This window comes from Gallinula chloropus (genome assembly GCF_964237585.1).
Source record: "Gallinula chloropus genome assembly, chromosome: 3".
NCBI classification, from domain to species: domain Eukaryota; kingdom Metazoa; phylum Chordata; class Aves; order Gruiformes; family Rallidae; genus Gallinula; species Gallinula chloropus.
The window spans coordinates 31,049,430-31,071,038 of NC_140087.1; the positions used below are offsets into that span (position 1 = coordinate 31,049,430).

At 41.2% G+C, this 21,609-nt stretch overlaps 1 protein-coding gene across 1 annotated transcript in view; it reads right to left on the reverse strand.

Annotated features, from left to right (window-relative positions):
- The window catches only part of CCDC170 (coiled-coil domain containing 170), a gene marked incomplete at both ends in the record, with an annotated part of 35,737 nt that extends 24,712 nt beyond the window's left edge, over positions 1 to 11,025 (reverse strand). Inside the window, 4 exons of the mRNA XM_084261046.1 lie at positions 70 to 326; positions 1,784 to 1,963; positions 3,837 to 3,968; positions 10,666 to 11,025. Coding sequence (XP_084117172.1) covers positions 70 to 326; positions 1,784 to 1,963; positions 3,837 to 3,968; positions 10,666 to 11,025 — 929 coding nt within the window. The remainder of the gene's footprint in view (positions 1 to 69; positions 327 to 1,783; positions 1,964 to 3,836; positions 3,969 to 10,665) is intronic.
- Between the last annotated feature and the right edge of the window lie 10,584 nt (positions 11,026 to 21,609).

The following is a 21,609-nucleotide window of genomic DNA, read 5'->3' on the forward strand; positions in this document are numbered from 1 at the left end:
TTCTGCACTGACAGCTGCACATTCTGGCATCCCAAACAAAATAATATTCTCATCTCACATGAATCTTACTTCAGTTTGGCATTTTGCTCATGAAGCTCCTCTTTCAGCTCCAGATTTTCCTTGAATGCCACCTGAGCTGTCAGTTCAGCCCTGGTTTTAGAACTGGCGAGCACACCTGCCTCTTCTTCCATTTCCTGAATCCGGGTTTGCAAAGACAGAAGGCGAGACATCTGCCTAGCATTGTTCTCCTTGTAGCTTTCAGCTTCCGCCTTCAGCTCTTGAAAAGAGGCTTCTTTAGAGACCATTTTGGACCTGAGTTGAAGAAGCTATCGACAGAAAAGAAGAAACCCTCATTAAAAAAGGAAGAATATTTTTTACCAGGCTGAACTATGTGACTGAACTACAAGCTTAGCACTTGAACCAGAAACACACTTTGGAATAAGAGAGTCAGTCTTCTGACACTACAAGACTGCAACTTTATTTTTTTTCATATAGCTAGGAAAAAGCAATGGAAGAAAGTGGGTTGTAAAGCTGTTGTTGTGTAATACAATACAACTTTTCAAGATAATCCCTTACAGGAAAATACGTTTTGTTACAAAATTAGAACATAGAAAAAGCCCACCTCAAAATTCTGCTGCCACAGCCTTAACTCACCTCCCACACACACCTGCATTAGAATACAGTCATTAACACCACTAGTTCCTCCTTTTTTTTTTGCCTGCCTCCTCCCTGTTCCCAATTCTGGTGCACAGTTCCACAGATGATCTGTAGCTGTGGGGAAACTGTAAGAGCAAAGCATCCTGTTTTATGAGGGTGGAACCTTTTGATGATTTGCAGCATATTCAGAGGCAAAGAAATCTGAGAGTTGCACTGTAGGCAAGCTCAACTCAGTTTATGCAAATAGTTATTTTTTGTTCTGATAACCCAACGAAATGTATCTGGATTTATACAGAAACCACAAGAGAGCCTTTTAAGGAAGGGTGGGAGGAGGAACATCAGTGCCAAATGTCAAGGACCTGTTCCAGAGATGATGCTAGAGCTTCCCAAAAGTTCATGGAGTTCAGTTGTTTTTCTTTACTTTCCCCTCTTTGAGCTAAAAATACCATTTTTCATTGAACTATTTCCACTGCAGGCTTCTACAAAAGACTGAGCTTGAGGGAGACACATCAGACAGTTTGTGTGTTTTACTTTGTTAAAAGGCACAAGTAATTTAATGTGGATTTTTGCCATAAGAAGAGTTAAGGCATGTTTCAGCTTTCCTGACAATTCCAATTATAAACAGCAAGATGCATTATGAAGCATTTATCTCCTGCTACATAAAATTAACAGGCAAATAATTAAGGCAGAGAGATTAGCTGCTCTTTATGACCCATGCTAGGGCTTTTAACTCGTGGCAAACATTTTAAGGCAATAAATATTTACAATATTAAGTTGCAATTCAGGATGTCAAGAAATTCAAGGCTCTGCCAGAGACTTTCAGTGTGACCAAGCCCAAAATACTCCCTGGGATTCCAGGAGGTCAGCAAGCTGACTGAACAGCAACTGCCCTGCAAAAGAGAGGTCCCACTTCGCCTGTCCTCTCCCTTGCACCAGCTCTGGTATTTGTCTGACTCCTCCACAAACAGCTTAACTCTCAGAACTGACAGAAAATAATTCACTTTCTACAGGGGAGGATGAAGGGGAGCTGGCCATATCAGAGAGAAAAGGGAAACACCGAGGAAGGAGTCAGGTGGGAGGATCGCTCTTCTGCAGCAGCATAGTCTCTGATGTGCTTATGCTTCACCTGCAAGCACTGGTTTATCAGAGACTTCGTTGCTGACATAAAGCAGCACTGATCTTGAGAAAAACAGCTCTGCCTTCTCCCAAGCTCAGGGACATCGATTCCATCATACTCCACCTTCTTCATGCTAGCAGAAGCACTTACTGGGCTGCAAGGTGAAATAAAATCAGGAAACTGATCCAACTGAAAAAAAAACAGAAGTAGAGCTTTTATTTTTCAGTTGCATCAGTTGCCCAACACAATGCACCATAATACTACACATACATCTGTGCCAACACAAGGGATGGGGCAGTGTGGGGAAGGAAATGAGCAGCTAAGGGAACAATAGGATTGCTTTGCTTGGCCACTGGACCAAGCTATGGTAGGTTAAAGTGTTCACAACCTTAAAATTTCTCTGTGGTTCACCTCCCCGTCTGCAAAATATGATATTTTTTCCTCTGCCCATTGTCTCTGTGGTCAGTTCCAATAGCAAAAAAAAAAAAAAAAAAAAAAAAAAGACAGCAAGAATAATCCCATATCATGAGTTACAGAGCTCTCAGCAGAACAGAGCTCTGACCTCAGCTGGGTCATGAAGGTCTTTATTAACAAGAGCATGAACAGCTGCTTTCTTGACCATCCTGCAAGCACAGTGCTGAGAGAATGTATAAATCAGTCAGTCATGCTGGCAATAAAGCCATTCAACATTTCCAATACTAAATTCTTTCTAAGAGAACATGAGATTATGTGCAGCTTTTTAAAATTTAAATTTAAAGTACTAATCCTGGGCAGACATTAAATGTCTGGGACCTCTGCAATAATTTCAGGATCAACTGATCAAATTCCAGTTCAGCCAGTGGACATTTATCACTGTAGTTCTGGCTCGATACTGTATTAACAATCCATTCTCCTATCATATTACATGTTCTTGCTTGATTCCCATACTCAGCTATCCACAATTAAAGAAATTTCCTTTCGATGAAAGAGCCTTTTTTAATGTTCCAGTGCTGTGTAAGTACAAAGTGCTTTACCATGGGCGACAGAAATACATATTTGCAAAATATACAGATGTTTAAACTGCTGGATAAATGTTCACAGGTTTCTGTTGAACTTTGAGTATTTATGAATGTATATAAATGTAAGCATTCCATGCCTCCTAAAGGCAAATTCAACTTCACTCTAAAAGTGACCACTTGTGGCATTGCTGAATTTGATCAAATCAACCTTATTCAGTCATACGTTTAAAAAACCCAAATCAACATGTGAAAATACAGAAACTCTAAAAATTATCCTCTAATAAATCCTGTCTCCTAAGAAATACCACCCACACAGCGGGAACAGCAGAAAGGGATGCATCTGATGTTATTCAGTGCTCTAGTGAGAATGAACTTCTTCAGCTCAAACACTTCTTCACCAGTGATGAAAGCAGAGAAAATCTGGGGAGCTGTAACTTTAGTAAAATAGAGATATGGGTGAGGATGGGCAGAATCACTAGGTTGGAAAATACCTCTGAGGTCATCATGTCCAACCATACCTGTCCTCTACTAAACCACATCCCTAAGCACCTCATCTACTCGTCTTTTAATGGGTACAGTGACTCAACCGCCTCCTGAGCAGCCTGTTCCAATGCCTGATAACCCTTTCAATGAAGAATTTGTTCCTAATGTCTAATCTGAACCTGTTCTGGTGCAGCTTGAGGCCATTCCCCCTCATCCTATCACCCATTGCTTGAGCAAAGAGATCAGTTATATCTTATCTCACCAGCAACAACAGGCTATCAGAATTTTTTATATGACAACAATTAACTTTTAGGTTTGATTTTAAAAGACTGCATTTAGATGATGATAAAAAGCTAGGCTGTTTCAAATTTTTCAATTATAAACTCATAATCAGTTCTTCAACAGAAAAGCAAGCAGAGTAAAAATCACATTGAAATTCTAAAAAGAAGAATGTTACAACAAAAGTTCTGTATCAAAAGCAAGAAGTTTTGGACTTTTGACAAGCTTTCTATTTTCTGCAGAAAGGGACTGTAGAGAACCCTCAGGTATGGAGAAGGATTTGAAAGTATTTTTAAGTGTACCTCTGACTGGGCACAATCATACTTCACTGAAAGTGCTGCAAGTTCACTTTGAGCAGCTTCAGCTGCAGCTCGGTAGCAATTCAACTGCTCTCTAGCAACAGGCATATCCAAAAGAACGTGATCACGAGATTCCTGGGAAGACAGCATGAAAACAAAGCCATATCACATTTTTTGAACATTTTTCCATCAGTACTTTTTTGTTTAAGCTATGCAAGGGCATTTATTCCAAACATGTTATTTCCAGAGTAACTCATCCTTACTTAAAAAATAGGTTAAGCAGTCACTTTTCTACCAGCCACCACTTCCATTTGCAAGATCAGCCATCAACACCAGTATGCCAGTACATAAAATATTCCCTCCCAACAACCCCATGGCCGCCTCCTATTTTCAGCTCAGATTATTTCAGCAATTCCTACATGTTTAGCAACACTCAAAAGGTCCCCCTCTTACAGATTTATCCAGCCATTCTGACCCACATAAACTTTAACCCTAAGGGAGTCCTCAGGCGGCTCTTAGGCATGGAGCCACTTTGGGTTGTAGACTTCAGTTACATTGCCTCCCTCTCACTTTCAGTTTGGAAGAAATTGTGAAGAAAACAAACAAAAAAAAAGCAGCAATGTCTGTCAATCTTCTCTGCACCATTCGCAGTTTTGCAGATTTCTATCGTATCTCATCTCACCTCCACGGCCTCTATACCATGTTGAAGAGTCCATTCCTACTCAAACATGCCTACCTGCTCCTAGAAGTCATTTATTGGCTTGCCCATTTCTGTTTTTACTTCTAACCTGCAAGGCTAAATGCCCTTTTGAACACCTTCACTTGGACATGACTTCAGCTTTCTGAACTGTGCTCTCTCATCCCCAGTGATCACCATAGCGACGTTCACCCTTTCTCAAGCCCTTCTGGATAGATGGCAAGCACTGGCTCTGTGCTGCACACTACTCGTACAACATTCAGCTGTGTCTTTTGGACTCTTTATAGTAAGTTGTCTCATTTTTGTCAGTAACACTGTATGTCAGTTATGTATTATATTACTGTATTGATGTGTGCTTAGAGAAGAAAAAACAAACACAACCACTTATGACATAACAGAAAGGAGTAGTGTAGATGACACCAAATTGGGAGGAGCTGTTGACTCCACTGAAGGTGGAGAAGCCTTACAGAGAGACCTGGACAGAGTGGAGAGCTGGGAAACCACCCAGAGCATGAAGTTTAACAAGGGCAAGTTCTGGATCCCGCACCTGTGAAGGGGTAACCCTGGCTGCACATACAGACTGGGGGAATCAGATGCTGGAGGCCAGCCATGCTGAGAGAGATTTAGAGGTCTTGGTCAACAGCAAGTTAAACATGAGCCAGCAGTATGTCCAGGCAGCCAGGAGGGCCAACTACATCCTGGGGTGCATCAAGTTGGCACTGCCAGCCAGTCCAGGGAGGGGTTTGTCTCACTCTGCACTGCACTGATGCAGACTCACCTTGAGTGCTGTGTGTGTTTTTGGGCACCACAGTACTGGAGGAACACAAAACTATTGCAGAGTGTCCAGAGGAGGGCAATGAGGATGGTGAAGGGTGTGGAGGGGAAGTCTTACAAGGAGAGGCTGAAGTCCCTTGGTTTGTTCAGCCTGGAGAAAAGGAGACTGAGGGGAGACCTCATCACGGTCAGGTGGCTTCTTTATGAGGGGGAGCAAAGGGACAGGCGCTGATCTCCTCTCTAGCGACCAGTGATAGAACCCAAGGGAACAGCATGAAGCTGAGACAGTGGAGGTTTAGGTTGGATGTTAGGAAGAGGTTCTCTATGGAGAGGGTTGTCAGGTACTGGAACAGGTTCCCCAGGTAAGTGGTCACAGCCTCAAGCTTGGCTGAGCTCAAGAAGCATCTGGACGACGCACTCAGTCATGTGCTCTGTCTTGGCTGTCCCTGTGCGGGGCCAGGAGTTGGACTTGATGATCCTTGTGGGTCCCTTCCAACTCAGGATACTCTATGATCTCAAAACTGATTAAATAAAAACATTTCAAAGCATAGCTGAAGAAAAAAGCTCCCTGTTCAGCAGCAATAATCAACATAAGGAAACCCTTTATAGCTGGAACTTCTGAAACCTACATTTGTCATACAAACCTACATTTTAAAATGAGTGCTTTTAAGATGCAAATACAGGTCCAAAAAGGTTTTAAATAGGTTTGAATGAAGCCAGGTGCAAAAGTCAATGGGAATTAGCATTTCACTCATTTATAACAGCAGATCTCTGCATCCTCCAATGTTGTAGGAAATTTGAAGCCAATCACACACAGTGACACCATGCTAGGAAAGTTGATACGGTTGTCACACTTTTGGCAGGGAATGTGCATGCTTTAATACTTAAGTAAATAGTGTTCTATGTTTTGCCAGCAGCCATTCACAATTTTGATCACTAATCACACCTGTAACAAAGCAATTAATTTAGCACAACTAGTACAGAGGTACAATTAGTAACGCAGATGTGGCACTTTTGAATCTCTGAAAAGATTAAGATTTTTAATGGTTTTTGAGTACTATGCAGTTTATACTGATTATTGATCCAATAACAACAAAGCGTTAAGAAAATAAGAGGCAGTAAACAGAAGAAGCCTTAGTATGTTATCACTCAGCCTAAATAATCTAGGTTTTGGGTATTTCTCCCATTCACGTTATTAATTGTTTTGATCCCTTTCCACTTAACTGCAAGAAAAGGAAGCTTTAATTTCACCTCAAATGCTACACAGAAGTTAAAAGTATATTTACGACACTTAAGAGTAATACCAACTCAAGACCTTTGGCTTTAATAGCAATAGGCGTTCTTTAGAAGATCAACAACATAAGGTCATTGCTGTTACTGGGGCAGGGAAGGGGGTGAGTGTTTTGATTTTTTTCCCAAATTACTAGCTTTGCCTCGCTGGAACCTGATTCTGAAACAACAGAACAACATTCAGTACTTTTATACCTCACCATGTCCTATGAAATTGGCCAACTATTGAAGTCACTTGCTCCTGTTCTGCTCTTGTCCTCTTTGATTTCCTAATGTGTTTCTTATTTCAACCCTGGCAAATGCTGCTACCACTGCAACCCCATTCCCCCACCACCCCCTTCCCCAAAATATACGTTAAAAAGCATCTCTATTGAAACCAAGAGAAAGCCTTCAGTAAGCCTTGAAGCGCTGACCGCTCACACTAACTGCCCGGAGTGACTTGCCCCACTGCACACAGGGGTAGACGGGCACTACCCAGGGCAGGGATTTCTCCTTGTTTGCAAAGCACCTAAGAGCTCTTAAGGGTTGGCATAGCAAAGATAAGGACACATGAACCTTTGTCTACTCAAGTCTTCCTGTGCTTCTACAGAGCAACTGGGGGAAGGGGGGGCGGAGGGGTGGGAGGTGCGATGGAGAAAGACGGGTTGAAAATTTAAATAGGTTGGCAAGATGATGAAGTGACATTAACTTTTTTCACAGGCCTGCTTTAATAAACTGAGTCACAGGTTACTATGAGCAAGTAGGGACTAAAACCAGAACACAACAGGAAAATTTCTCCAGTAGCCCATGAGCTTTGGTGGCTTCCACAACATCCAAACCCACATCTAGCCAAAACAGACATCTTAACTTTGACTTTTCTGGGTTACATTCACAGGTTCAGCTACACTGTCAAGGGATTGGACTTGATGATCTCTTGAGGTCACTTCCAACCCCTCCCATTCTGTGATTTGTGCAGTGATCGCTTCCTTTTGCTGCTGCTTTTCATGTGCCTTATTCGATCTCTCCTTTTATCCTGCACCTCTTCTACACTGATAAACTAAAAAAGAAATCTGAGCAATAAGCACGTGATCTATTGCAAGTGAACTACATCTTTTTTTACCTCTAGGATGTTATGGAAACTAGTGGGTCCTTCTTTACACAGGACTTGGTACACTGGCTGGACTCAATGGGCTATTCAATAATTTCTGCAAATCCCAGTGCACTAAAAACAAACACAACAAGATAACCCAAATCTGTAACATTTCTTCCCAAGACAAAATAATATTCATGGGTGTATAAATGCATAAAAAATGTAATAAATTCTGAAAATATGATGCAGCAGCATAGTTTATTATTTGCTGCAACCAGAATCAAGGTGACATCCAACATGAAATACAGGGAAGAATGTGCAGCTAGAAAGTTTCCACACTTAATTTATCTCCCTAAGAAATCACCAGGAAACTTTAGTCCCCAAACTTGCTATTGGATCTGTTAGTGGCTAAGGTGTTCTGCAGGACAATGGGAATCAACAGGAATTCATTGTGTATGGGCTGAACTGCTGGAAAAGGAAACTTCAAACATCATGTTTTGATTGTAATTATTCTGACTACAGCTAGAGGTTTAATATTAAAATTTTGCCATCCACAAACTAACAAGGTTAATTTTCTGATTAAACAATCACAACATCTTCTAATAAGGCCATTTTCAAAACTGTCTTGTATAAATTGATTTAAAAAGAAAATTCTACTTCCCAGCATGCTGGGAATATTCAATTTTTCATTTATTTTTAAAAAAGAATCTATCTTATTATAAAGACAGACAAGTTTGAGAATATATTTTCATAAAATCTTCAGGATAAAAGCAAATTTTACATAAATAAAGTTACATTGAAAATTGGGTGCTGGGTTAGAGATTAATTTCCAAGTCATACATGAAAACAGACTGAAATGAATCGGTGTCACTTAGGGGAAAAAAAACACCTGTTCACAAATTACCCAAAATATACATACAAGATGGTTAAAGTTGACTTCCAGATAACACTTTGCCCAGTTTGCCTATCGGATATCTCAAAATATGCGTATTTATTATGCTTTATTAATATAAATCAGTATTTCCAATTAACATTTCAAACCCACTTGGTTCTGTCAGTCTGTGTCACATTATAAAATGGCAGAAATAGCCAATTACTTTTGATCACTTCCCACTCAAGTGAAGTCCTCTTTCTCCTCTCCAATTTCTGCCTATAACTAGACCAAACTCATTGCTTGCAGTTTATGGATGCAATTTTGAACAGTTCTTTTGTTGTCATTGTTATATGCCCATACAGATTTCATGCATTAGTGTACTGTTCTAGAAACACACAAAACTAAGTGAAGTGTTCCCAACGGTGCAAATAAATTACCAAAGAGATTTTCTAAATTCCTTTCAGAAAGCTACCGCTTAGCTCTACCCTCCTCCCTTTGCAGTAATTGCTGAAAGGTATTATGGAAAGATGAACAACTCCAGAGTGAGGTTTGTTTTTTTTGTTTTTTTAAATCTACTAAAGAGGCCAATTTTAAACTTGATTAATGGGCCCGAATGAAAGTTTCATGACAATCAAAATTTTAGTCTTACCCTCTACTACTATAAGAAGTGGTTAAAGCATTTTCATCTTTCATTTTCCTCTCTGTTAGGATGAGGTGACTTTGCATCTAAATGTAATAAATGCATTTAATACCATGAAAGACAGCAGTCATCTCAAAGCAATTGCAGAGACACAACCACCACCTGTTGCGTATATTACTTCACATGGATTTTGTTTTACTCCCTCCTTTGCCTGTACAGCTAAATTAAGGAATTTGGCTCTCCCCTGACACTTTACCTCACAGCTTTTCCAAAATGAGTAATAAACACAGCAGTGCCTTCTTATCTCACTACAACAAAAAGGGTAATTGTGAAGACAAAATTTAGGAGAAAAACGTGACAATTCTAAGTGCTTATTGAGAGATTTTTGCAAACCACTTCTGGTTTTATCAGTACTAAATAGACTTACATAACTTAAGCTATTCTCTTACAAGAGAGATGAAAAAAAAATGCAATGCCAACACTCCTGTAGTTTTCTTACAACACACACTACACTACAGTCAATAAAGGGCAAATATTTTATTTATGTTTAAGTGTGTCAGTATATACACAATTAAGACTGATTTATGAATCACAAAAGTAACATTCACAAACTAGTCATCTTCAGGTGGGAAGGATGTGGAGCAAGTTACTGTTAGCACTGCTTAGTTTACAGCATTAACAAAACCTTTGCCATCAGGTCAAAGCAGTTCCATTTAACACAATGGCAAGTCAATTTTGCCATGACAAAATGCTAAAATTCTGCTTTTTTTTTTTTTTTGTCTCAGAACAATATAGCAGAATCATAAAACTGATGTTCAACTATTGGAGATACTGAGCTGTTCACACAATAATAAATTGTGTATCCTTTGGAATATGAAATTGTTACAAGTTTTCTACTATATCTTTAGCACAAGAGTTTGATCCCTCTAAGCAATATCCTCAGGCACCTCCTTTAAATTCACATCAAAGCCAGCAAACCACTTTCAAAGGAGGAAGAAACATAAAGAAGAAATTCTCAGATAACCATAAATTCCTACTCCATGAAAGATACTCCCTTCTTCTACACTTAACTAGAACACACTTTCATCCTTGGCTTTGTAAAGATAAGCTATAAGGATCAGCAAAGTTCATTGCACTTTGTCTACCACCCGGCACAGCTCTGCAGCTGCAGAAGCTGCAGGTTGCTTGTTTGGGGAAGGTTAGGGGGTTGGGTGGGGGATGTTTAAGCAAAAGAAAATTTAAAATGTAACTTGCAAGGGGAATTTATAGTCAGACAATGTCATTCACCATCCACAGAAACAGCCAACAGGAAGCCAGTGAAGACCAACAGGAGGGAGGGGGGGACTTCTCCAAAGCCAGGGCTGTCCTTCTCTAACCGGAGAGCTGAATAAAAGTTTTTTAAAACCCCGACACACACACAAAACGAGCCCCTCTACCCTTTCTGCCTTCCCCTCCGTCACTCTGCTACCGCCGAACTTTGCCCTGTACCGGACAGGGGGACACGCCAGTCTTGGGGCTCTCACGGGAGCCCGCGGGCGCCTTGCAGCGGCCCGGCCCAGCCCAGCCGGCGGCAGCCAGCCAGGCCTGGCCGCCGAGGCCGCGCCCTCCCCCGCGCGTAGGGCCCTCCCCCGCGCGCAGGCTGCCTTTCCCCGCGTTCTCCCCCCGGGGACGCGGTGCTAGAGCAAGCCGCCGCCTCCCACCCACTGAAACCACCGTCGCCCCCACGGGGCCCAGCCGCTCCCCAGCGCCCGGCGGTACCTCCCCCGCCGCGCTGCCGCCCCCGTAAGCCAGCCAAGGGGAGGCGAAGGCCGCGCGGGGCCCGCCACTGCCGGCCCTGGCGTCGCTCATGGCGGCCACCGTGGTGCCTCTGTCCCCGTGGCAACGAGAAGCGGGAGGCGCGGCCAGCGCCCTGCTTTGCCCGAGCAGTGAGGCCAGTTCCGCCCGGGCGGGCAGGCCGCGGGGCTTCCAGCGTGGGGGTCTCCTGGCTAGGGAAGGGGGTAGACAGCGCTCCGTGCCTGAAGGTGAACCGTCTTTAGAAAGGGGTGCTCACAGATAGGGTTCTTTCCACTTCAAACGGACATTACACAACAAAACTTCTATAAACTTGAGAAAATTACCTCAAAGTCCTCCTCAAAAAAGCCAAAACAGAGGCAAGAAACGCAGATGAAATGCGAACAGCAGTACACTCACATTCAGGTAGAGGTTTCCTCCTCTTCTCCCAAAGCCTGCAAAATGAGCACCCCCCACAACCCAGGGAGAACGGCTTGCCTCCATTACTGCTAAAATGCCTCTAGCTGAAAGGGAACCTGCTGCTCGCCTCCTTTCCTAAAAAAGTAGATAAACATGGGAAGAGAGGAACTACAGCTGGCACTAAAAAAAAACCCAAAAAACCAACCACCCCCTTAAGGTGTATCTGTGCTGCATGCTGTGTGCTTTGAACACCCTGTGAGCTGCTTCATCAGGCCTGCCTCAGTGCAGTACTGCACCATTTCTGTACTTAACTTGCAGGTCTAGAAGTATCTCCCCTTTCCTGACAACACTAGCTTATTTGTATTTCCAGAGAAGAAAATGGAAGAGAGGGATAGTAGTTATAAATTTTTCCCTCCTCTGGGCACCTGATGCCATTTCACTGCTGCTGTCAAAGACAGATGAGACCCCTGCCCAAGCAGAAGGGTGGCAGTCCGGATCATCACCCTACATCGCTTAAAGCAGTGAGCTAGGTACCTCAGCTGGAATCTGCTACTAAACTCGTAAAGAAAAGGAGGAAAATTGCTTAATGTGAGGAAACAGTAGTGGGAATGGTTCAGGGAGATGGAGACCCACACCAAGCTGAGGCTGTGCTGCACGGGGCGGGGGGGGGAGGGGGGGAGCCACCAGCCTCCATTTCAGGGAGTGTCTGGGGAAAGACATAATTGCCATCAGTGCACGAAGTGATGGCGCTTCATGCTCATGGGCAAAGGGTGAGCTAACAGCAACACAGAATTGTTATTCTTGAGGACTGTCTACACAAATACTCTTAATTGTTTCTGCAGTAGAGGAGCAAAATGAATAGGGCATTTCTAAATCAGTTATCCATTGCTGACAGAGCAGATGAGGATGCAGAGAAGGTGGCTGCGAGCAGTGTGTGCTGCTGGCATCTCTCTGAAGGTAGACATTCCCCAAACCCAGTGACTGCTGCCTGGAAGGACACAGACCCTTGTTTTGCAGCACTGAACTCTCAAAAGGAGCCAGGTGAGAAAGCAGCTAGAAGTAAACAGAAGGAAGCCTGGGCAGAGGGGAACCGCACACCCAGGCTGTCACCTTACGGCTCAGAGAGAAACACCCACGCGATCCCTAGTTCCCAGTTTTATTTCATTCAATTCCCAAGCCAAAGTTTATTCCAAAGTGATACAAAGTTCAGTTAAGACAAAGCCTTCATGTTTTTATGAGAATAAGGTTCCTGACTTTTTTTTTTCTTTCCCTGTTCTAAATCTGTGACTGTTCTATTACACAAGGTACCTCAAATACTATCCTGATGGCTAGGGAGCCACACCAGCAATTTCAAACAGAGGACTCAGAGTACTGGATGAAAGTTGCTACCACTGCATGGTGCAGAATGCCAATCCAGTGTAAACTCACTCTGCAATTCAGATTAATTTTTTGGCAGGTTAAAATGTGTACTGGTGGCCTCACATAAAACCAGCTAAAATCTGACAAAAGTTTTAACTCTCTGCAAATTTGGACAAAAATATCATCCTGGATTTGTCCAGCATTGGACTACAGCCTAATCTGTCCCACCACTGCAAGCAGCACACAGCAGGACTAAACAACTGTGAGACTTTGTCGTAACTTTCCTAAGCTTGTGCTTGAGCGTACTTCCCCATCACTAGTCCTGCAGTGCCACAGCTGGTTCAAGAGCTATACTTCAGCCACTCCTGTGCTGCCCGTGAGGGAATGCTTATACAGCTTTATCTTACTGTGAACCTATATAAAGTTATTTGGCTTTAAAAATTATTAAAAAAAAAGTTGAATCTGATGAACTGTAGTGAGAGTAACAACAAAAGGGGTAAGGAAAAAGGATGAGAAGCAGAAATATCATATAGCACTCTGAAAAAGAATGAGGCAGCATGAAGGGGTGCAGTATATTTGTATTATCTGTTAAACTGGCACAGCTACCCACTCTTCAAGCCTTTTGGCTATGAAAAAGTATCTTATTTCAGGATGTTAACACTTTAAAGTGCTTTAGGCTTGTTTGCTAAATGCTACAGGTAGAGTTCTCAAAATGACTCTATGGTTTGGTTTTTTCCTTAGCAGGGGCAGGAAATAACAACTTGGGAAGGTTTACTTCAGGACTTAGAGCTAAAAATAATTTCAAGGAATCATTTTCATGAATGAGATTCTTCATGTTGTGTCACAGAAAACAGATGGACAGGATGTTCTCAGCCTTTCTAAGAACGACGCAGACTCTCTTGAATCTATGTACCTAATGAAGTCACTTTAACTCTTAAAATAGAAAGTAATAATTAAAAAATTACTACAATCTTTCCCTTCCTTGAAAGAGCTCAGTGTTGACAAAAGATGCTAAAACTGATCTGGGTTATGAAATCTCAATTCCAATAACCAGAACGCTCAAAAATCAGACCTAACTCTGAGACAGTTCTGCAGGTTCTGAAATACCTGCTTCTACTTGGATTACTGTAAGTAAATTAGAAGGGACATATCTGAATAATTTCAAAGCTAAAAGACACATGATGATGTGGATAGCTTTCTTCTCTCTTGATGAAAGAGATATTCTTTGTGGGGTGTGGATGGATGGAGAGCCATTGTTCCTTGTATCCCTTGGCTTCGTGCTTCTGGGTGCTTGAACTAGAGATTCCCTAGCAAGTGACACAAATGAGCTTAGATTGCCTTTCAACGTGCTTAGCATGCCACAGGTTAAAATGACTTTTCTGTATCAAAATCTGCATTTTTGCTAGCAAATCAGCCTGCAGACTTTTGAGAACTTAATAAAAAAAAAAAAAAAGCTGTAATGAGTGTCATAAAACAAGAGCCCCGTTAGAGAAAAAAAAAAAAAAAAGAAAAAAAGAAATAATAACAGCAGCAGCTTACTGGGGCCTGCAGGAGCACTGCAAGGACATTGTAATAAAGAGATGCTTGGACATTGTAATAAACTTCATCTCAGAAAGAAGTGCCTAAAGCACTATTTCTTCAAGAAAAAATTCACAAAGTCCTTAGAACCAAACCCATTTTTGAGAATGGAACAATCAGCTCAAGGAAAGATGAGCTCTTATTTGCATTACTTGAATTGCTTTTAAATATTTTCATATATTAAAAAATATATGAAAATCAAAAAGCACTGTGATAAAAGGCATCTTTCAGCATTGTATTTTTAACCCAATTTCAAACCAAACAACTATAGTCATACTGTTTAAGCAAACAGACTTATACTTCTTGAACATTTCTTTTTTCCCCAAGTTGTTGACAAATCTTAAGCAAATCTGACAGAGCTGAAGTCAGAATGCAGCTTGATTTCCTGCAAATATTGTGAAAGGAGGACAGCCAGGTACAGACTGAACACCGAGACACCCCAATGGTATGGAAAGCCCACGGTGCACATCTGTGTGTTATTACAATCCGTGCTGAAGCTTGACTGTTGTTTCTTCGGTGGGGTTTGGTTTGGTTTATGTTTTTGTGGAGGGTTTTATTGGTTGGTTGGGCTGGTTGGTTTTCTTCGAATGCCCCATCAGGAAGTGAGGGGAACTACTAGGTCTTCAAGTGCTCATGGGGCAGAAGCTAGAGAGAAAAAAGCTTTTGCTTTGTTAGTATTACTATGCCCAGATGATCTTGTAATTTAAATACACCATAAGGATCAAAAGACTGAATCAAAACATTTCAAGTTTGTTTTGAAAACAAAATCTCTTTTTTTACTAACACTATAAAAAACTTTGTTAATAACCTCAAGCCATCAGCACCAACGACGCACTGAGAAGGTGAAGTATTTGTCTTTTATCATGGACACAAATTCCAAATGATTTCCTGAAAGTGTATGTGCAGTTCAGACACTCATTACCTAAAAGCAACTATAGCTGAGGTAGAAAAGAACTGTACACTTGCAACATTAAACAAGATGAAATTTATTTCTCAAAAAGAGATTTCAGGGCAATTTTAGTGTACAGAATTTCATTATCCACAAATTTAGCTAGAATAACTAACAGCCACATTTTTACAACTATTTGGCATGGAAGTCATGGGCACAATTCATTGCTTGCCTTCCAAAGGTACCAGCTCCACAAGCACAGCATGTCCCAGCACCGAACTGTGCTCCTCCTCCTCTGCTCCCTCAGATCATTAGCATCACATCTTGTAGTACAGAAAGTTTTCTTGAGGTGCCTTATCCTCAGTTTACCTACTTCAAAAAATAATGAAGAAATGAAGACATTCCTCCCTCTTTTTTTTGCCAGCTGATACAGAAGCCTGGCTCATGACCAGCAACAGACAATTAGAGATCCCAAACATACACTTGAAAACACAACTTCAGTTAATAAAGGCAACTGCTACCTCCCAGAGGTAACTTCGTAACACATTTACAGAGTCAAGGTGGAAAAGGTGTTAGTGCAATTACTTTATCAGGGAAAATTAGGCTTATATAGGAAAGCTGAGAGACAATCTCACAAATGAATACAATTAAGAAATGTGTAAATTGTGTCTGATACCAGTTGCGAATCTAATAGCGGACAAGCTTGAGAAGAATTAACTGGTCTGATTAAGTCTAATGCTGTTCCTCTGCCTAACCAAAACAGGAGTCCTTTTTTCCCCCAAAATATCGAGTTTAACACTGTCTGCACAGCACATGAATTTGCACAGCTCAGCTAAGCTACTGGAGACCTCTTGTGGGGTCAGTAAATCTTCTGGAGGAAATAAGCAAGCTGCTTTTACAACCCTGGACTCTCCCCACTGGGACAGAGAGGGGTGATGAAAATGTAGTATGTACACAGGGGAACTAATCAGACTTGGGAAAGAAGCAAGATTTTAACACAGCATCTGTTCAAGCATGATTCCCACCCCCCTATTATTCAGGTTTGAGCAAGTCATTTCCCAGAACCACTGGGGGAAAAGAAATCACTTCTGAAGAGGTTTTCCTGAAGATCCCTGATGTAGCAGTGCAACAGTTTAGCCTGCCCACGAGCAGACGTTAATATTTTCAGATGACAAAACAGCAGCCAAACCGTTTTTTACGATATCATTACTAAATGCCTTCTTATCTTGAGAGGTCAGAGTAACCATGGACCATAAGCAAAGTGTTAGTTCTGAAACAGAAGGCGACCAGCAATGATGAAAATGCAAAGCTTCCTGGTGTAACACACACCGGGCTCACACTTCCCAAAGAATATATGCCCAAATTTTGGAAATTACAGTGCAACTGTTTTGCTTGTAAATTCAAGCATATCCCAAATACAAGCTGTGTTTTAGTGAGGGAGAAACGAGAGATGGACTAAGATAACATCCAAGTAAGCAAACATTTGGTTAAAAATATGCACAGATTAAGGTATCTCCATCTATGGTTATGGAGACACAGGAGAGAGTGGACACAGAATAAACACAGTAAACATTTTTCCTGTGCTGTGTGACAGAGGACAGGTAATAAATACATCATGTGGAACAAGTAACATCCAAGTAAGCAAACATTTGGTTAAAAATATGCACAGATTAAGGTATCTCCATCTATGGTTATGGAGACACAGGAGAGAGTGGACACAGAATAAACACAGTAAACATTTTTCCTGTGCTGTGTGACAGAGGACAGGTAATAAATACATCATGTGGAACAAGTAAAGTATTTTAATCCAGAATGCAAATACCCTATTTCAACAATTGTTGGGATTTAGAGGACCTCAGCAAGATGTGTAAAATAAAGTGATTTAGAGATATTTTAATTGCAGCAAGTGTAAAGTACTTCCAGGTTTTTTCCAAGAACACATGAAGCACCTATCAGTTTGGGAAGCGATCCTGATAATGACATCATCAGCTGCACCAACCTTAAGAAGTAATTACAAGACACATTTTAAGAAATTCACAATGTTTTTTAAGGTTTTGAAACTTGAACAAGAATATTGGTAATAAGGTAGAAACTTCCCTGTCTTGACGAAGAACAACATTTTATGACACCCATCTCTCGCATCTATGTATTTCAGAAGCCCATTGGATAAATATGGTTTACAGGGTTTTCCAAAATAACTGTTTCAGAGAACAAAACCTTTAGGAACTAAGACCTGAATTATTATTTTGAGTTGGTTTTCCCAAAGACTGAAGTAGTGTAACAATGTTTGATTTTTGTACAAAATTATAAAGTTTATTTCAATATTCTTCCAGCAGTTTCCAGTCATACAATCAACTTATTTTCCACACCAGCTTATCTTAAGAAAGCTTATATACATATGGTATTATTGTGTATATATAGACAAGCAATTATCAAGTATTGAGACAGACATGTACTGGTTTTCACTGTGCCTATGATGTTACTTTTCTTCCTGTTTCATCACAAATGAAAATCACTATCCAAAAAATCATGCACTAATACAGTTGCTCAAAAGACAGAATTTCAAAACCAAAAAAGTTAAAATACATTGGTCTGTTGTGGTCCTCAGAATTAGTCAAAATGCCCTTCTTCTGCTGTGAATATTCAAACAGCACATGAAATTAAACTCTCAAGAATTTTGGTATACAAATCAGTAGCTCCTGAGTTACACTGTACAGATGTACAGAAGCTACTTTCTTGAACACTCAAGAAAAAAGTGTATTATAGCATATGCTATATGTTGTAACATACGCTTTCTGCTAACAGCAAATTCCACCCAAGCACGGTAGGCACATGCTGCCATTTCATGAAGCTGCATTACACAAGTAATTAATGCTGAGTATCCACAAAAGCACTTCCTATTTTCAAGTAAACTGTGGCTAACCCAAGAGCAGAGCACAGTGCCTCATCAGGGTATCTGCCTTCACCACTGCTTTGTGGCATGGGAGAACATAACACTAGCATTACAGTACTCTTTTTTTTTTCTCCACAGAATAAATCCAAATTTTACAAATATATCAAAGCATGCTGCATATTCAGTTCTGTCTATAGAGAGCATTTTGCAATTGCAGCTATAGAAGTCAAGCAGTTAAGCTTTTTGGAAGTTAGGCTCTGCATCCATCATGAAGCCATGTAGTCACTCTGTGTATCATAAACTTCTCTTGTGAAGGGCAAAAAATGAAAAGCACTCACATAATAAACGGCAGAGCTTTTCTTTTTTCAGCATAACATCACGCCCTGTATTAGTGTTCAGATGCTAGTCTAAGAATTACACATCTTACAGAGCTCATGAAACCACCAACTTCCTCACAAGCATTAATGTAACAATCTCCAGTGAGGTGATTCAGTACTACTGAGCAAATACTGCTGCATCGCCTCAGTCAGCAATGGAGGGTTTTGTAGGAGCCTGTTTACAACAACTTCAGAGGATTAATTTTCACTGGTTCACTGCGAGTTCCCAGAAGTAACAGCTTGAAAGCAACCTGGGCACAGACAGATTAATAACCAGTGAAAAAATGAAACCAAGTTTCTCAGCACGTCCCAGGATTGTGTAAAGAGGCAAAGAATTCTTCAAGGGTGGCCTCAGTGAAGCAATCCTTTCTCTCTCTTCTTGTCCATTACTCACTTTTAAACCTCTGCAACAAATTAAGCCAACACCTTACAATCTCCTCCTGTGGCAAAGCAGATTTTTCCCCTCAATTTTGCCTCTCTCAACAAGGTGGGACATTTTATGTAACTTTTATCCCTCCATTCTTGACCTGAAGTTGTTGGTTCAAAGTGCATTTGAAACAAGTTAACAGCTGTTACAGATGAGAAACCAAGGCTTCGGTGCCCAGATCCATGGTGGTTTTTATCTATTTGATGAAAGCACCAAAGCTGAAGTCCCCCTGAGCTTTCTCCAGTCCAAGAGACCTTCCACAGTCTGACCTTCAGCTCTCTTGACTGGATTTCTAATTTATGCAGCTTAAATTAGGTGCCTAAGGATGAGTGTGAATTCATCCTTTAGGAGTACTAAACCTGAGATACAAAGGAGATGAGACACTAAACCCAAGTCTCAAAAGTAGATCTCTACTTACAAGATCACACTGAAATTCCTAGCATCTTAGTTTTTGAATACTTGACTTTGCAACTTTAAAACACTGATGTACTTTCAGCTGTAGTAAGAAGCACACAAACACAAATAATCAAAGTCATCAGCGGTTGGAGCATGTTTATCCACAGTGTAGATCTTTATTGTATGAACACAGTAAGCAGCAGCTGATCCTCTCCACTTCAGAGGACATGCTTTGCCAGTGATTTCACTGACTAGACGGAGAATCCAGATTCATGTGCAAAGCCTAAAACAGGTTAAAAAAAACCCCTGCCCCACCTCTCCCCTCAGGCCTGCCAAACTTACCCTGTCTTAGGCTAACTGTAAGTGCAAGTCTTTCTACTACACAGTCATTTTAATTCCTTTGCCATAGCATCACTTCCAGAACATACCCAAAATAAGGCCACTTTTGTGTCCCTCTTTTCACTGTACTAGACGTCTGTAGAACAGAAAAGAAAGTTTCTCTACTGTCAACTTTTGTTCTCTCTGACATAGCCACTGTGGCTACCAGGGGCAAATTCACCTCATTTTAACAGCTCTAAACAAGATCTTAACCCTGTCAGACTCTATGGGTAATTCTCAAACCATTTTCTAACAAATCTGTGGTTAAATCACTGGCATTTGGGAGCAGCCCTGAGGAAAAGGATTCGGGGGTGTTGGTAGATTTAAAACTCAACATGACCCTGCATGGAAGCCAACTGTACCCTGAGCTGCATCAAAAAGAATGTGACCAGCAGGCTGAGGGGGTGATCTCTGTTCCTCTGCTCTGGTGAGAACCCACCTGGAGTACGGCATCCAGCTCTGGGGTCCCCAGTACAAGAAAGACATGGAGCTGTTGGAATGAGTCCAGAGGAGGGCCACAAAGATGATCAGAGGGCTGGAGCACCTCTCCTATGAAGACAGGCTGAGAGAGTTGGGCTTGTTCAGACCAGAGAAGAGAAGGCTTGGGGAAGACCTTATTGCAGCCTTCCAGTACCCAAAGGGTGCCTACAGGAAAGCTGGAGGGGACTCTCTATTAGGGAGTGTAGTGACAGGACAAGAGTTCATGCATTTAAACTAAAAGAGGGGAGATTTAGACTAGTTGTTAGGAAGAAATTCTCCCCTGTGAGGGAAGTGAGGCCCTGGCACAGGCTGCCCAGAGCAGCTGTGGATGCCCCCTCCTTGTAGGTGTTCAAGGCCCAGTTGGATGGGGCTTTGGGCAACCTGGTCTGGTGGAGAGTATCACTGCCCATGGCAGGGGGTTGGAGCTAGATGGGCTTTGAGAACCCTTCCAACCAAAACCATTCTATGATTAAATCAGTCATGTATCAAGGGTCTTAATCCAAACCATAAAACTACTTTAAGACTTGTTATCTTTTCCTTTATAAATTCATAATGCATTTCCACTTTCATTTCACTTCACTATGAAAAAACACTAAAATATCCCTAATTTTTTTTAAAAATTCTGAGTAATTTCATATCAGAGTAGAATAGAAGAAATTGACACCCAAGAAATCCAATTAGCTGCAACCTGCATGGCATATGCTTCTCTAGCACATACTTACAGCCCCAGTTGCACTATTTCCCCCAAGAAAATTATGGCACCCTTCTTAAAAAAATAAATACATTTGTCAAAGAAAGTTATCCCAATGGAAAGAGGGCAGCAATACTTAAACCACAAACACTGTTGACAGGCCACCTTTAATTCAAGTCTGCATTAAATCTAAAATCAAATTAATGTAACCAGTTGGATTGGTTGGTTTTGGCATTGGGTTTAATGTAGGTTTTATGATTTTGATGATACAGTTTCTCAGATAACCACTATCTTCCACACTCTTAAAATGAGGTTGTCCTTTCTCCCATTAATCTTCCTACCAGATGGGACAACTCCCCTCCCCTACAGGCAAACTGGCTAGCAACATCCACTTGTATCTTAAAATTAAAATTTAATTTTCAAATTCTAAATTAATATTTACAAGGTATCACACCCAAGAACTCAAAGTACAATACACTGAAAATGTCAGAGGTTATTTGTGTGTGGACACAAGAAGCAAGTCAAAACCAATTTATCCAATGAAGGCCTGGTAGGAGACAACTCAATTTTCAAGTTCTAGAGTATAATCCTGCAATGGGTTGCAAAGAATGTATCTGGAATTAATACGTGCATTTCCTAAAGCGTTAACTTCCATGCAATGCATGGCACATGGAGCACAAATTATCCTGAAAGAAGTAAATAAACACTAATGTGGGGTTGAGGAAATGTTTTCTGAAGCAGATTTTTCATTGTTAGCCATGAACTCACTCTCAC